Below are 16,390 nucleotides of genomic sequence, written 5' to 3'. Positions count from 1 at the left end.
TGATCTGACAGTCGGATATTACTTAAACAGTTCAGATAGTCAAATGTAAAGTTGATGCTAGATTAAGGATCATGCAAAAAGAATATGGAGCTGGTTGGTTATGCACGGCCATTCAGTAGAATATGTTAGCTATATCTACCTTGTTGATAAATCACTGGAATTTGAATGTTAATCGTTCTACGAAAAAGGGCGGAAAATGATAAATAAGAACGAGAACTGAAGTACAGTGGATGAAATAAATTCTAATGAAAAGGGGAGTGGCAAAAGAATGGGCCTCTTCTTCAATAAAGTAAATAAGCCCGCCAAAGCAAATGAACACAGCAGTCCTTACAGAGCAAAATGAAAAAGTAAGAGAAAGATATGCGACACACGAACACTATAAATAATAACAAAAAAAAAATTAAAAAGAAAAAGATTTGACCCCTTGTTCTCCTAGCTTCTCCTTTCTTTTTGATAGAAGTGTTCCATTTGAGCAATTTAAACTTTTACATGCTTGAGGAATTGAAAAGAGAAAGTCTTTTAGGCTATTGCAAACGTGGGCTTCCTTGTTGAAGCACCACTGAAAAAGTAGTATACATTATCAGTCAATATGCAATTCTTCATTCAGGCAATCTAAGTATAGTTAGTCAGCGATCAAATCTTAGTGTTACTACGTTCGAACTTTGACATTCTGTAGGCAGTAGTGTTACATGTACCTTTCATGCAAGCCATAAGATAAAAGATCCAGTTTCTCATTGCTAAATTTAGACTTCTCTGTTGATGAAATATAGGTATTTCGATTACCAAACTAAGGACTCTGGTCAATAGTTTGTAATGGTGTCCAATAAGCTGAGTTGGAGCATTCACTTTACAACTGGTTTGGCAGGTGACGGGTAATAAGTAACACATCATCAGGGCATAGGACCGAAATTAGAGTAAAATATTCAAAAGAGTAAGCTTTTTTAGAAGTTATCTTTGGATTTATTGCCTGTAAAAAGGTATATCTAAACATTCACCGATTGCTAACTCCAGACGAGAGCTAAGTTGAGTGTCATATGGCTATTAAACTGCCCGGCCAAGAATGTGTACATTGAGTTTTATTTTCGTTCTTGAATCAGAAGTGACACGAAAAGATCATTTAATTGACTGATACAGAAAGGATGAATGGTCAAGGCATGCATTTAAAATGAATGCTGTAGGTGCTGTCGTTGTGCCCTGTTTACTGATTTGGATGTGCGTGTGTAATCCAAGTTCCTTTTTTTTTTATTTGGTGCTGTTTATCCTAATCAGGTACATATTTTATTGGTTAAAAAATGGTTGTAGCCTCCACAGAAGAAGAGCAACGGCATTCCATGCTACATCATGACGATCTGGCTCAGCAAATCAACAACATGGAACCTCTGGCAGTTGGCGGTAACTACTTTTATAATGTTAGCATATGAGAAGTACAAAGAAAATCCAACTACTAAATGAGCTTTATAGATCAACGACTCGAGAGAAAAATAGGTTGGATTCAAGGTTCTATGGTCAATGTGAGCTATATCATCGGAGCAGGTATATTCGTTGGACCCGCCCTTACCTTGCAGCTTGTTGGATCAGGTGGAATGAATCTCATCATATGGTTCATTGGTGCTCTTGTCGCTTTTTCCGGTTCCTACACTTTTATGGAACTGGGAACAATGGTACCCGAAAAAAAAAAAAAAAACCAGCTACGAGACTAATACATTCATCCATTAAATATACATAAAAGCTTCCTCGTAGGTAAAAGTTACTGTTCGTAAAACTCATCGCTTCTTAACAGCGGTTCTCAAATTTTTTGAAGTGGAGGGGAAGTAGCTTATTTAGAATACTGTTATCGAAAGCCCAAATACCTTTTGGCCTACCTTTTCACTTATTGGAGCTTGATGAACAGATCTAGTGGGGTAGCTTCACAAGGTATTTACAGCAATAATAATGAATTTCATTAAGATGTTTATTTTTCAACAATGATATATTTATGTTAGGAATTGTGTTTGGCGGGTACATTAATTACGCTATCTTTGGGCCAAACTTTAAATCACATTGGATAGAAAGAGGATGGGCATGTATGTTAAACCGATAGTGTCGTAGCATTCATGTATGTGTATTTTTTTTGGCCTAATTATATATTACATTTCACCAATTATAAGTCTTGAGTGCAACGATTTATACAGCAATCAACATATTTTCAACTAAAGGGACTATGAAAATGCTAGCAGTTTTGACAATTGTGAAGCTTCTCGTATTAGGCCTCATTGCAATTATTGGTTTACTTGTGCTTACGAAGGTCATTCCGTCTGATGTCAATGTCAGTCTCAATCTATCATTCTTCAGCACTTCAACTACAGCTGGTCCCTACGCGTCAGCATTATATTATGTGAGAGATTTTTGGTCAAAATTAAGGGGCAAAATCTGTTGCTAATCATTTTGGCTTTTAAAAGGTGATGAACAGCTATAGTGGCTGGCATAATTTAAACTTCATTTTAGATGAAGTCAAGGTACGTAGTCATAGAGAAACACATTTATAATGAGATAACAACCAATGACATGTTTAAAATAGGATCCAATTAGAAATTTACCGAAAGCCTCTGCAGTCGCTTTGTTGACTACTGCAGTTCTGTACCTTTTAACGAACATCGCTTATTTGGTGGTACTGCCTCTGGAAATAATGAAAAGTTCTGAATTCATTGTCGCTGCAGCATTGTAAGTCAATTCAAGCATGTCATATAGGATATATAGTACACTCATTCTAGGCATTCAGCTTTAAACGCTCTTTGGGTGAGAATTTTGCATCTACGGTTCTGCCCATTTGTATAAGCCTCAGTGCTTTCGGTTGTGGTGCTGCAATTAATTTTTCAGGCGGACGGTAAGCAAGTCGACTTGACGCATTGTTAGTTTCCGTATAGGTCCATAGGTATTGTTAAACTTTTCTTTTTTTCTTTTCGGCTAGAGTTGTGATGGAAGTTGCAAGGCAAGGTCTATTACCTTACGGCGATATATTGGGGAGGGTTAACGCGAAAATTGGTAGTCCAGTCAGCGCTTACTTGTTGCAATATGCTTTGTCTATATTATTTATTGTTGGCCCCCCACCAGGAGCAGTTTATCAATTTATTGTCGCGTTTACTGGTTACCCTGTCTATGTAAGTCTCTTTATGCAACAGCGACTACTTTATATGCTCGTGGCTCATAATTACGGTCGCATAGGTCTTTTACTTCTTAATGGCCTTAGCTGTATTCATTTTACGAAAGCGGGAGCCTCATAGTAGCAGGCCCATAGCTGCCCCTCTAGGTAAGTAAGAAAGAGGGACCTGACTCAATCAGCGAGACTTATATTGTTTTTTTCAAAAGTATGTGTCTCTATTTTCTTATGTTTTACAGCATATGCTCTCGTCTTTGTCTTCATCCCTGTTGAAAACGCGTACTATCCTTATTGGCGTAAATTCTTTAATACTGAATTATGAGAAAAGTCTGCTTTAATGGATACTAACACCATCTTGATACTTATAGTCCCTTATATTTCAGCCATATTCTTCATGATAGTCTGTACAGGAGTTTGGGCAAGTATTTCAATTATATTTGATAGGAAAGAAAAAAGGTGTTGCAATAACACGCAATATATTTTGTTTTAGTATTATCAAATTATTGTTAAAGATACCCCAAGCAAATCATATAATGAATCTATTAGAAATCAAGGCCATGCCGCTTTAGAGCAAGAAGTTTATGGACAATATACAAGAGTTCCTAGAGAGGAAGAATTATAGATGCTCAAGTTTGGTGCTAACTTCAAGGAAAATGACTCTCACTTTCTCAATTTGACTCAATTTTAGACTTGACTTATTGTAATTTCTTCTTTATCTACTGCAATGATTGAAGCTCTGATCTTTATGAATAGTGGGATCTTGTCGACATACCATTTATTGCTTCTTCAATTTGAGAGGAGAGTCAAATTAGCTCAATTTCACTATCTTTGCAATAAAATTGCGCTTAAAAAATTGGATCTAGGTTTTTCTTGGATTTATACTGCCTTTTTTTGATCTGATATGTACAATCAAGGTGGGGAGTGCAGCATAGATTGATAAGTTTTTTTTTATCTCTTAATTCTGAAACCATATTTCGCAGAAAACTAATTACGATCCAACAAATTTCGATGAAAAGCCGCAGAAAGCACCTGACTTGAAGTTTGGACCCGATTTGCCAGAAGCCTTCTGTAAACCTGTTTTGGCAGTGGCAGATACGGAGGATGCACTTGAGCAGCCGAACATTCATTGAGATTATAAAGGCTAATTTTTATGGAAAAAATGTCAAGCTCTGTTTGTCGCTGATTATCCCTGTGTTATCAGCAGATTAGATTAACACGTAAAAATTATACAGGTTTCTAAATACGAGCGTGGCATGATCTCCACTATATGTAGGGAAAGGTGATACGAGTTTCAAAGGAAACAGCACTGGTCTCTAAAAAATCAAAAAATCTACTACAACGCAGTTGTAACTCCTCTATATCGGAATCCAAGAAGTGGGCTCATTGAAATATCTAGTCTGATCACACAAGTGTTTTTGTTGCAAGTATTTTTTATTGAGAGATTTATGCTGTCGAAGCGCTGAAAGAAATTGAAGCAAAGAAATATCATGCAGTAGGCTACAGGGGGTAAAAAGGAGTTTTTCTACACTACATTAGGATCATATATTACATTCTAACTGCCTGCTATCTACAAAATTTTTTTAAAAAAAATTAGCCACTTATTAGAAGTGCTACTGTTGCAGGAAACTTGCCTTACTCGTATCTTTAGTGGACAATCCCAAAACGTGCGTCTTTGCATGTAAACGTGTTCGCGCTGAAAAGTAAAATATCGAACCATCAAGATATGAGTGTGAATCCCACTTAAAGAATCTGGAACAATATCTTTTTATGAGTTATCTGATCTAAGCGAACGCTATGTATATCAGATAACTGTTCTTTCAAAAATCAAACAAATTTATATGATCTGTTTCCTTCAGATGGATATGCATTTGACTCAAGACTATCGCTTCCTGAATTTGAAACCGAAACCAGGGAATTCCTAGATTCTAAGCTAAAATTTAAACTTTTTTCCTTTTTGGCTGTTTTTTCGAGTACAGCAACCACGCGAGGTCGTCCTGGTCTCTACACAACTCTATGCTCTAAGGATCAACTGCAATGGTACCAGTTCATGGAAACGATGAGCATACGTGTATAGTGTCTAGAGATGTGTCCCGCTTTAGTATTTAACTTATTTCTGGCTTGTTCCTGAATTTACAAGCATATACGTCAAAATCTCCAGAAGCTCAATGGGTAAGTGCATAACATTATCGTATAATACCTTGCTCTTCCGACGAAAACAAATTATTTTCGATGGTTTTTTTGGGAAAACAGATTTTTTTCTATGGCTAATTTTGGCGATATTACTTTCAGTTACCGAAAGGAAGATCACTCTCGAGCAATTATCAGCACTATTTATACCCCTTCGATCTTAATCTTTCTTTCTTTCTTCCACACTGATAAAAAGTTCATTCTCTATCTAACTTTTGCGCTTTCATTCTTCTATAACCTTTCTGTTAACTTGTAGAGAATATATCTGTTCCAATGTCTTGCCCTGAAAAAGCTGGCTATAATAACACCAACGGTCCCAAAAAACGCGGTTTTGTACGACGTGTTGTCGATTACGCGCAGGCACCAGGCAGACAATTCGTTGTACAATCGGCTGCACCATCCATTTTTGTCAATAAGAATGATTTTGAAGATGCAGGATCAGTAGAAGAAGTGGCTATTTCGATCGTTGGCGACGATGTCCCTGAAAGTACTTACATATACAATGAAAACGACAAGATTTCCTGGGGTTCTTCTCTCTTCAATTGGCTCACTGATATTGCTGGTTCTCTCAGTATCTTTCTCCTTACATGTGCAATCATTTTAGCATGGGCTATATGGGGCATTGTCACCAGGGCTCCGGATAACTGGCAGATTGCTATGCAAGATGGTAGCTCCATCCAATGTTACATTTCCGATACCCTTCTGATGCGTCAACAGCATAATAACACGAATCGTTTGTTAGTTATCCTTGCTCAACTCCGTTCTAGATGTTCCACAGTTGATCGATTGATCAAGCTCGTACAAAAAAGTAATTCTGGTCTTACTCCAAACGAATTAAAAGAGCTTGCCAACAAAACGCCTGAAGACTGTGTCGGCGATGCTGCCAAATTACCTACCGAGAATTATTTTGACGTATGCTGCAACTGGGTTTCTGAAGCCCTCGGTTCTCTTTGGTCATTAGCTATTTATTGGTGTGGAATTATCGCTTGGATCGGCGTTGGCCCTTCATTGGGCTTCAGTGACAAATGGCAACTGTACATCAATACAGGTTAGTTGATGTTTTTATGTATTATGCCATAAGCAACTGTGTATTAACGCTATAGTTGTATATTCAGGTGTTGCTGTTCAGCTGACTTTTGTTAGTATGTTTCTACAAAATACTCGTCGCCGTCATATGGCGTATCTTGAAAAATGCCTCAAATGTATTCAAACTTCTGATCATCAACTTGAGATTGAATTGCGAGGAGTGGCCAAGGACAATACCCCCAATCCGATCGTTTCTATTGCCCCTCATCCTGTTTCTAAGGGTGTTCGCTTTATTGATTATTATGGTGACATTATTGGTACTGGCATTGGTGCATTTATCTCACTTTGTGTCTTCATTGCTTGGTTTGCCATCGGTAATACTATGAGCTGGAGTGATGACTGGTGGTTGATTATTGGTACTTACACTGGATTAGTCGGTTTCATTGATGGCTTTGTTTTACGTAATGTATACTTCCGTCAAGATGCTCTCTTGGACGAACAGTTTGAAGTGCTCGCTGATAATGATAAGGCCATCTACCAATTTTTGAATCTCACTTTACCAAAGCAGAACTTTGATGAAAAGAAGTCATTCGGTCAACGCTTGAGTAATTGGATGGGAGATATCTGCTCTCACCCCATTGCTGTTTTATTCTCTGTACTGGTTGTTATTGCTCTACTTTGCGCTGCTGGTGCTTTGAAGTTCAATACAACTGCCCAATTGTTCTGTAACACTCCCACTATGATTATCGAAGGTTTCTTGTTGATTGTTTTGCTCCAAGCCCATAACTTGTCCAACACCATCAGACGTGTCCAGATGAAGGATATTCTTCTTAGGCGACTCCATCTACTACAATATATTCAAGCTTTATTGCGCTCAAAGCAGTAATGGCAAAATACCAATAAGTTCCACCCATTTGATTGAATCATTTATTCTTTCATCAATTATTATACCTCAGTCTTTTCCATGCAACCTATATTTTCCTTTAGCTCTATGAAATAGCTCTATACCGCTGTACATTTTTATATTCCTGCATTACGTTTCTTAGAATAAATCAATCTATATCCCTCTACATGTATTTACACTGTAAGCTTTTGTTATGGTGTTTTAGATGATTCTACAAGAGGCACGAAAGTCCATCTGTTTAACACTTTGTTTACTTTAGTCATGCATGGGCAATAAGTATTAATAAATTTTATTAGATTAGGAGGTATAAACTTGTGCAACAGGGAAGGTCAAGTAGGCAATGTATGAGCGTCTATACTTTCCAGTTGGTTATATTTGGATGAATTCTCGCTTTTTCACAGACAGTTTCGGTCTATTGAGGCTTTTGCTTCAGCAAATGGACAAGCGCTGTCATACTTATAGAGGCTCTGAAGCGGCATTATCTTGTGAACTAGCGCTAGAGAGAGCATGACTAGTCACAGGGCATACATTAGCAGCACTAATGGAGCCCCCTTTTTGTCCAGTAACTGGGCAGACCGCTTCATTAACCGCTACTTGACCAGTTACAGGACATACACTAGCAGTACTAATGGATGGAGCAAAGGAGCCCCCTTTTTGTCCAGTAACTGGGCAGACCGCTTCATTCGCTGCTGCTTGACCAGTAACAGGACATATACCGGACGGTATTTTGTTCTCTTCGACAGCCTCTTGAGGGGCTTTGTAGATGACTGGCTCGACTGTTATACCCTCCACTTTTGATGGGCCTTCAAAGAATAATTTGACCATTGTGCTAACCTGCTCTTTATCCACAATCCAACTTGGAGGTGTGCTTTGATCTTGTGAAGACTTGTGTTTGAGCCAGGTCTTATAATCGTCTGTTTCGCACCATTTAGCATTCAACTTCTGTTCTAAATCTAGTATCTCTAAGGGATTGAGGGAGGCTGTCTTGTTCACTGCTTCGTAAACAACATTCAAAAGAAGAGGTGGTAAGGTATTCCAATAGGCCAGAAGATTCTTACTCCACAGACTATCGATTTCTTCTAGTTTTAATCTCAGATCATCAAAAGATTCAGCTTTCTAAAAATCAAGAACGTCAGTTATAAACCCAACTTTAATGATGCTATATGATCAATAACTTACTCCAAAGGTAGATTCAATTTGGTCTTTCCAAACCTGCATGCGATCAGGACCTGGATACGTATGATGAATGGCCAATGCCAATTGAACAGCAGCGACTGTGGTTTCATCTCCATCCCCGACAGGGCAAACAGCCAGCTTCTTGGCAGTGTCGATTGCATCTTTCAATTTAGCTTCAGGAACGAATGCATCTGCAAAACCAAGTCGTAACAATTCTGGTCCTCTTAATTTACCATATGCAGGTGCTGCAAGAGCAAGATATAGCTCTAGGCCTGCTATGAGCATCTTTTCGTTTGAGTTATGTGTTGCTGCCAAAGCCTTTGCACGTGCGCGTGCCACAGCCAATAACAGAAGAGGAGGCATGGGTGCGTGCGATAATTGCAATGTGAAGTTAAGCAAAGTAAACTCAGTGATAACACGCATCAAACCAGGACCAAGGGAAAGATAAGCAGCGCTTGTAAATATCTCTCCATTACAAAAGGTAATGATTGGCTTATTCTTTCTGTCTGCGCTAAGTCCTTTGCTTTGTTCTGCTTCTGCTTTTTCTTTCTCTTCCTCAGTTTTGTTTTCAAGATCACTAGCATCGTTCTGGTTTACTTCTGGTTGTCTTTGCTGTTTTTGACTGAGGAAAGAACGCACGTTGTCATAATATTGTGATGCTAATTTGCACAATGAAACCTGGCGTAAGTCAGCTCCTGCTACCATTTTTGACGTTTCCTCATAAGCTAAACCATTGCTCCAGACTTTTGTATCCTTCGTTTCAATCATACGTTCACCGACGAATGGATCCATCGCACCGTCATCAGCAACTCTAGCGTTGATGAAAATTGCTGTTACTCGATCATCCTTTTCGACTTCTTGTAATGCAGTTGACAACTCCTCCAACCGATCAAGCGAAAACAGATTTTTACTCTTTGGTGAGGATAGAGTCAGTAGTGCAGGGCCAAAGCGCTGTTCTTTGGGTTTTTCCACGATAACGAAGGTTGCACTGTTTGTTTGATCTGTGGGACCGGCTGATGTTATGAAGTAGGATAGGAAGAGCAAAGTTAGTTTCACGTTCGAAATATTTTGTCAAACAAGGGCAATCTTACCGCTTAGTTTGTTTTGCCATAGATTAGCAAATGGACAAGCAGGAGCATTAGCTTGTTCTCTCTTTGCTCTCCATTTGAAATAAGAGAGTAGATCCACTTTTTCGACACGACTAATACCCAAAAAGTAAAAAGAAAAACAACCGTAGGAAATGATTAGAGAGCAACACAATTGTAAGCATAGTGTGTTTTCAGGTACTTTACGCATTGTAGAAAAATGCCTTTGTCTTTGCGAATTCAGTATCCAATTTCTCTTTATCCCATAAGCCGGTTTTAGATTGCTGTGCTATCCATCCTTTGATAATATTTGGTAGACCTTTTGAATATTCCACATCATTTTCGTAGTCGTAATTTTCCAGTCGTTGAAATAAATTTTCTTGATCCTCTTCACTTGGCTTTGGTTCTGTTTTCTTTAAATCCGCCTTCTCTGTCTCGTATGTTAAGTACTGTTCTAGATCAAATTGTTGTTGAAATCTGGCATACATTATTGTAATTAAATAATGTTAAAACCTTCTACTTCATAATTGTTCCAACAGCATGCATTAGAATGCTTTTATACACCCTCGCCCTTTCTCACCTTGTAAAATAAAAGTGCTTTGCTTTTAATAGTTGGAGGTCTTGATACAATTCTAAATCTTTCTCCTCCTTATCAGATTCCTTTTGGTCCAATATGTTCAATTGATTCAAGATACTCTCAAGGCCTTGTTGAAATACATTATCCGACTCCCAAGGATATTTATTAAACGCCTCAAATACTTGAATGTCTTCGGGTTTATCAGTTGTAGTGGGCATAGCTGTCGTAGTTGCTGTCATTACTCTAAGAAAGAAAACTGAAATAGAATAAAAGTGGAGAAAGGGGTATAATTTTGTATGTTTTTTTCAAACTCCTCATTGGTGGAAATCTCCGCTATCGAGTGGCCCTGCATTGCGACGTTGTTTGTGGAACATACCTTACAAATGGTTAAATTGTTATCAAAAAAGACTGGACATTTTTCTTGTCTTACAGTTAAAGATGATGAAAGGAGGCGGATCTGATACATTTTTGAGTTGAAGACGGCAACAAAGTCGATAGCGGTTGCTCACGTAAATGAATCGATATTTTCAAAGTAACAGTTCGTGTTGGGTTAACTTTTGCTAGGAAATAAATATATTTAAGAAATATAAAATTATTGATTCAGCAATGACATGGACAGTGTTCGGATAAGCAATTTGTTGTGCTCCTACACATGGAAGTATATGATCATGCACTGTGAAAAACGCGATATTAATTCTTTAAAACAGTATGATCATCATCTCTTCCGTTGCGCATCTTTATCAATTGCTTTCCAAATTAGTACTGTGTTGGGATCGTTAAATTATGAAATTCTTTTTTACGTCGCCTTGTCCTAAAATACAACAAATCATGATTTGTCCAATGAAAAAGCAGTACCCCAGGTTTTCTTATGAGTAAGCAAACGACGATTGGATCGCTTTTATTTCCATTTTAAACAATGTCCGTGATCAATTTACTACAGACATCTAAGAATGGATAGACACTTTGTATATGCTCAACGTTGGTCGAGCAATCTTTCACTGGCCATCTTGCTAAATATGGCACGTCCTCTTCAGTTCCTTGTTTGTCTCCTTTCTGGGTTTCGTCAACGGTTGATCTTTGCAAAATGTCCAATTTCTTTCCTAAATCATCTTCCAGCATTTCGAATGGATGTATAGATTGCTGCTGCTCTTCTGTGACCTTATCACCTTTATCAGACGGGGGATTGGCGCCCTTCTTTGTCTTTATTTTTTGCGTACCAGCATTTTTAAAGTCAACCAAGTAGCTGTTATTTTCCAAACGATAAAGTTGGAGGTCGAATTTGACCACCAGTCCTATGTCTCGATATCTATATCGACAGCGTAAATGATATGGATCTAACGTCCTCCATTCCTATTTTCAACAAAGAAAGCAGACATATGCAGTTTTTTTAGACCTGCATAGAATTTCATCTGTAAATACAAAGATAATCCTACCATGCCGACATTTTGAAGTGAGCGAAATATCTCTAGCATGACTTCCCAAGCTGGACATCGACTGCGGATACCAAAATGCCATCTTGACTTCGTTTTGTGCGCTCGTCTTGTTGGCGTCGTGGGTGATGCAGGAAAAGCAGAATTTGCTACTGCTGTTGCTGCTACTGCTGTGTTTATAGGATGTCTTAAATGTTGCTGTTGCTGTGGTTGTTGCAATGGATGACGTTGGTGCGATGGTGTGTTGGGCGAGGATGTGGGTGGCTTATGGTTGTGTCCCGAAGGACGTGGTAGTATAGCACCAGTACCTTGTGCACTCGCATTCGTAGGTGAGGGAGCAGATACACCGGAAATTCTATCTCTACCAACGCCAGGATTTGAAATAGATCTTTCCCTCACTATGCAGGAGAAAAAGTATATTACATTATTCCTTCAGATTCTAATCAGTCCCGCGGCTTCGTTATATTACCTTCAGGAGGTGTGGAGTCTGATTTAGGCAAACTTGAGCTTAGTACAGCAATTGATGATTCCACATCCATATGCTGATCATCTTCCTCTTCATACTGTCCTGTTGCAGACTTTGAGGGTTTCTTGGCGAATCTATCTTCCAAAGAGGTATTCCAAGGCGGTGGGGATGTTGCGAAAAAACTTTGAATATGATTGTTTTCGGCTATGGCAGAAAAGAAAGGTGTTAGTTGCCTTTCGAATAACTTTAGAGCACTATTAATGGCGATATTTACAATCTTGTAATAATCTTTTATGGTCTAAAACAAGTTGATAAGCAACCTTAAATTGGTTGTTATCTGGTTCTTTCAGAGCTTTCTGAATGACTTGGGTTGAGTATCCCATTTTCTAAAGAAATAATGTATCATTATAACTAATCAGTGCATGCTCTCAAAGAGGTATAGTAATACCTTGGACAATTCAAAGATGATGTTCTCATCAATTCGTAACCCATCACTCTCTTCGGTAGTTGGCAAAGGCCGTAGATAAGCTGGCAGATTCTTATTAAACCAAGCATTTTTACTGAAAGAAAAAGAGGAATGGTTAGTTTTGTTCAGTTTTTTTCTAAAAAAAAAGCGTTTTTTGTAATATATAAACATACCGAATCTCTTGTATTGTTATACGTTTTAAAGGATCAACCACAAGCATTGATGTCAATAGGGCCTTTGTTTCAGGGCTTAGGTACGATGGCATAGTATAGATACCGCCTATGAAAGTATCAGAGATAGTTTGGCTTAAAAGAGAATGATCTCTGTATAAAGTAATAAATTACTTTCCTACCATTGATTTTCTTAAATAGGGTTGGTATATATTCATCATCAAAAGGCAATCTTCCACATAACATGACGTATAATATAACGCCACAACTCCAAACATCTACTTCTGGTCCTGCATAAAGTCTGTGTTGCAAAATACTCCTTTTAGCATTCTACTTGGTTTAAAAAAATAGTTCAGGCCACCTGTAAAACGGTCGGTAAACTTACTTTCCTGAAATAACTTCTGGCTATGAATGGTAAAATACAATGTAAAATGTTAGCCCAACAAAGTTTCTCGCACACAATAACGAGCTTCTATGATTGAGATTTGAGCTTTCTGATTATTCTTACAGCTGCATAATTGGGACTGCCACAACTAGTTTTCAAGAAATCACCATCTGTCATAATATTGGACAAACCAAAATCTGCAATTTTAACGTTATTGTTTGCATCTAATAAGAGACTGTAAAATAGAATACAAGTTATTGTAAGTCTCACTAAGCTGCCGGGTAGATTGCTGCCTTTTGAGTATACATCATCTTTTACTTTTCTGGTTTCAAATCTCTGTGTACAATTTTATGTCTATGGCAATATTCAACAGCACAAATAATCTGTTGAAAAAATCGGCGTGCATCGTCCTCGTTCATCTAAGCGAAAAGTCAAAATAATCAGTTTAGCTTAAGGATTCAAAAGGCACAGTACATACGCTAAGTACGAAAATTGCGTTGGGCATTTACTCTTCCTTTTTCAACAATATAGTTGAATAATTCTTTACTGGCATATTCGATGACCATGATAATGTCAGTTGAGGTAGTGATGACTTCGTATCTAATAGACCATGATGATCAACCAATGATTCACTTCCGGTAGAGAAATTAACAAGCAATCATACAATTCAGCCTTACAATTTAATAATATGTGGATGTCGAAGCAGCTTCAAGTATTGTATTTCTCTCTTTACTCGGCCTCCCATATCCATACTGGCAATTTTCTTTCTATTGATAATCTTCAACGCTACTTTTTGACCAGTAATAGCATGAACTGCCACTATACATAGAGTGATAGAGCAATTAAGCATCCAACCATGCAAATTTGTGAGATCCTTTTTGCCATTTCCTTTCTCAATTGTAGAGAAAGATAGTTTTTTGGGGAGGATATTCTTTGTTTCTCTTACATTTGACTTTGCCGAATGACCCAGTGCCAATCGTGCTTATAATGTTATACTGACCGATTGTCAGCCTATTACTGTTGATATTACTCATAGTTTGACTCATATTTATACTATTCTATACAGAAGGTAGCGATGTATACAATAAAACAAAGGAAAAGTGCAAAAGTGCAGTTGCAAAGTCAGTCTTTGGGTTTCTTTTTTTTTTTCTTGAATTCCTAAAATGGAAAATTCGAAAAAAAAAGCGGAGAGCGAAACTTCCAATGACATTTGAAGCATAAAATTCGCAGATCACTCGAAGAAAAACTAAGATTTTTTTTTTGAAGTAAGCAGCAAACGTACTTCCTTTTTTCCTCTTATTTCAATAGAAGTTGGCATGCATAACAGCGAAACAGCGACTTTAATGGCTGGCAAAGAAATACTAGCCTCGCAATTCTCATGTTGTTGTAGAGATTCGGGCTGCAAGAACTTTGAACAATTCAACGACGCATTCAAAAAGCTTGAATATGATTCTATGTTAGCTGCTGGTAACGCAAACACAAAAATTCAGGAACCATTCTTTTTTTTTTTTTTTTTTGCTAGATATTGATTCAAAATTGATTTGTAGAAATTGGACAAGCCTTATTAAAAAAGCAAAAAAATGATAGTAATTTGAGCATAGATGATCCTACTACGAATAGTGCTGACGATGAAGATGAAGAAATTACCATAGTAAGGTCTATGCTTCATTCCTTCGAGCCATTTTTATATACTAACGACTACTGTTGTTCTAGCAATTTTTGAAGAACAATCTGCATGATTTAAAACAATCACAATGGGAAAAAGAACGTAGCAAACAGGTAAAGAAGCGTGTATATGTAAATGGCCAAATCAATCGACTCAACATGCTGTATTAGATTGTTGCTATGCTTGAGAAAGAAGTAAGCTCACTGAAATTAAGCTCGATGGAACTGAAGAAGCAAACTGATATATACAAGCAAGAAGCTGAGAAGAAAAATGCCATAGAACAAATGCTACGCGAAAAAATTGCACAATTGGAAAAACGGTTCAAAACTGAAGTTTTAGATTTGAAGCAGGAACTTCACCACGCTATAAAAAAAGAAAATAGCCTATTGATGAGGTATAAGAAATTGGAGTCTAATTATGGTGAGAGCCCATGCATTTTATATTGTTAGGAAATTTTTAATTAAATGCATTTTTTGTGAGGCTATCCATTATCAGTTTTTAATTGTATAATTTTGACATGTTAATATAGAAACTTTACGATTAACGTACGAATCATTAGAAAAAGAGCAGAAACTGAATGCAGTTTCTAAGAGCATGTTGGAATCCAATGAAAGAATAGAAGACGAGAAGTTAGATATGTTGACATTAGATACAAATCAGGTATATATATATACACATCTATAACATAAAGTGCTCAAATTGATATTCCATGATCCTCATTTTTATGATAAATTGATTTCAGGACACTTCAAGAGATGATCTATATACTGTGAAGCTGTCGATACCAAACAATTATCATGGGAAAGACAGGAAAGGTAATGTCAGCTTATTCAATTAGTCTATGTATTAAAGTAATCAGACAGTTACTAACGGCGCACATATAGTTGCTGTTTGCTATCCATCTAATTCTATGCAAGACAACAACTCGATATGTAACTGTATCAAGAATCCTTTCGATGTATTACACTCAGTCACACGAGAAATGGTTGATAGGATTAGTGCGACAGACACTAGGACCCTCAATAAGCGCCTCAAGCGTGGTGTATTCAATATCTCAGAATTAAGTGAATTAAGCAACTCTATCTTGGAGCAAATAGTAAAAGATCTGGAGACAGATTTCAGATCAAAGTTTGGATGGTTCACAGATCAATATCAATTATTTGGGGACGCTTGTTTTACTGATAATGCCGATATGACAAAAATTAGCAGTAGCAGTGGGTGTATCAACAATGACACCTTCTTTTCTCTGGTGAATCTGATCCAATTTCTATTAAAGGATTTAAGCATAAACAAAATGACGTTAAATGATTTGCAAGCAGATTATGTTCGACGCATTGAAACTTTGACAAACACAACATCAACATCGCTCATGCCCATCAATCCTATCAAGAACAACGATCCACATATTTTGGACCCTTTGTCACATCATAAATTGGCAATGACCTCTACGGTTGCATGTGTACGTGCTTCATCGCCTGCAAAGCATACATCAAGGATGAAATTTCAAATCGATAAGGGTCGGAATAGGAGACAAGGATTGCTATCATTTTTCGTTTGAAGAGTGGATAGTAAACTTTCCTAGTCTTTTTTAAAAAAACGAGGAACAAAGGGAAATAATGTATGTGAAAAGAATAAAGCGCGAGGGTATTTTATTACGTAAATAACGTGTTCATGATGTTCCTCTCTATTTGCCATATGTGAGTGATGACTAGAAAA

The 16,390-nt window shown here is 37.4% G+C and overlaps 5 protein-coding genes across 5 annotated transcripts; 3 read left to right on the top strand and 2 right to left on the bottom strand.

Annotated features, from left to right (window-relative positions):
• Positions 1–1,189: 1,189 nt before the first annotated feature.
• BDF20DRAFT_846495 (amino acid/polyamine transporter I) lies at positions 1,190–3,999 on the top strand. The gene is made up of 14 exons (XM_053079745.1): positions 1,190–1,392; positions 1,462–1,661; positions 1,730–1,740; positions 1,802–1,914; positions 1,983–2,063; positions 2,148–2,374; positions 2,439–2,495; positions 2,558–2,700; positions 2,759–2,863; positions 2,948–3,137; positions 3,202–3,286; positions 3,346–3,432; positions 3,505–3,554; positions 3,627–3,999. Exons 1-14 carry the CDS (start codon positions 1,293–1,295, stop codon positions 3,756–3,758), a joined length of 1,581 nt encoding a protein of 526 aa, XP_052941054.1. The 5' UTR covers positions 1,190–1,292; the 3' UTR covers positions 3,759–3,999.
• Positions 4,000–5,596: 1,597 nt separating this feature from the next.
• BDF20DRAFT_831805 (low-affinity Fe(II) transport protein) lies at positions 5,597–7,235 on the top strand (the record flags this gene model as incomplete). Its single annotated transcript, XM_053078482.1, has 2 exons — positions 5,597–6,371; positions 6,427–7,235. The coding sequence occupies 2 exons, from the start codon at positions 5,597–5,599 to the stop codon at positions 7,233–7,235; spliced, it is 1,584 nt and encodes a 527-aa protein (XP_052941053.1).
• A 194-nt stretch (positions 7,236–7,429) lies between these two features.
• BDF20DRAFT_62664 (uncharacterized protein) lies at positions 7,430–10,620 on the bottom strand. Its single transcript, XM_053075906.1, has 5 exons — positions 10,095–10,620; positions 9,722–9,991; positions 9,521–9,630; positions 8,433–9,442; positions 7,430–8,369 (listed from the first exon to the last, which is right to left on the bottom strand). The coding sequence occupies exons 1-5, from the start codon at positions 10,328–10,330 to the stop codon at positions 7,710–7,712; spliced, it is 2,286 nt and encodes a 761-aa protein (XP_052941052.1). The 5' UTR covers positions 10,331–10,620; the 3' UTR covers positions 7,430–7,709.
• Positions 10,621–11,000: 380 nt separating this feature from the next.
• Positions 11,001–14,042, bottom strand: BDF20DRAFT_811630 (kinase-like domain-containing protein; the record flags this gene model as incomplete). The annotated part of the gene is made up of 14 exons (XM_053076707.1): positions 11,001–11,101; positions 11,258–11,441; positions 11,525–11,625; positions 11,749–11,919; positions 11,991–12,191; positions 12,262–12,373; positions 12,623–12,732; positions 12,806–12,924; positions 13,009–13,028; positions 13,132–13,243; positions 13,327–13,427; positions 13,518–13,608; positions 13,686–13,827; positions 13,955–14,042. 14 exons carry the CDS (start codon positions 14,040–14,042, stop codon positions 11,001–11,003), a joined length of 1,653 nt encoding a protein of 550 aa, XP_052941051.1.
• Positions 14,043–14,351: 309 nt separating this feature from the next.
• Positions 14,352–16,232, top strand: BDF20DRAFT_909522 (uncharacterized protein; the record flags this gene model as incomplete). Its single annotated transcript, XM_053083597.1, has 7 exons — positions 14,352–14,475; positions 14,556–14,659; positions 14,722–14,787; positions 14,845–15,094; positions 15,204–15,334; positions 15,417–15,489; positions 15,559–16,232. The coding sequence occupies 7 exons, from the start codon at positions 14,352–14,354 to the stop codon at positions 16,230–16,232; spliced, it is 1,422 nt and encodes a 473-aa protein (XP_052941050.1).
• Between the last annotated feature and the right edge of the window lie 158 nt (positions 16,233–16,390).

Source organism: Mycotypha africana (assembly GCF_025528875.1).
Source record: "Mycotypha africana strain NRRL 2978 chromosome Unknown BDF20scaffold_1, whole genome shotgun sequence".
Lineage (NCBI taxonomy): Eukaryota > Fungi > Mucoromycota > Mucoromycetes > Mucorales > Mycotyphaceae > Mycotypha > Mycotypha africana.
This window is presented reverse-complemented; position numbering and strand designations above follow the sequence as displayed.

What these genes read in the sequence shown, in the direction of transcription:
- BDF20DRAFT_846495 (XM_053079745.1), top strand. Translation starts at nt 1,293, where the DNA reads ATGGTTGTAGCCTCCACAGAAGAAGAGCAACGGCATTCCATGCTACAT. An exon ending in GATAGAAAGAGGATGGGCAT is followed by an intron (nt 2,064 to 2,147) that starts GTATGTTAAACC and finishes ACCAATTATAAG; the next exon opens with TCTTGAGTGCAACGATTTAT. An exon ending in CGCGTACTATCCTTATTGGC is followed by an intron (nt 3,433 to 3,504) that starts GTAAATTCTTTA and finishes TGATACTTATAG; the next exon opens with TCCCTTATATTTCAGCCATA.
- BDF20DRAFT_62664 (XM_053075906.1), bottom strand. Translation starts at nt 10,330, where the DNA reads ATGACAGCAACTACGACAGCTATGCCCACTACAACTGATAAACCCGAA. An exon ending in ATGGCAAAACAAACTAAGCG is followed by an intron (nt 9,443 to 9,520) that starts GTAAGATTGCCC and finishes TCATAACATCAG; the next exon opens with CCGGTCCCACAGATCAAACA. An exon ending in AAATTGAATCTACCTTTGGA is followed by an intron (nt 8,370 to 8,432) that starts GTAAGTTATTGA and finishes CTTGATTTTTAG; the next exon opens with AAAGCTGAATCTTTTGATGA.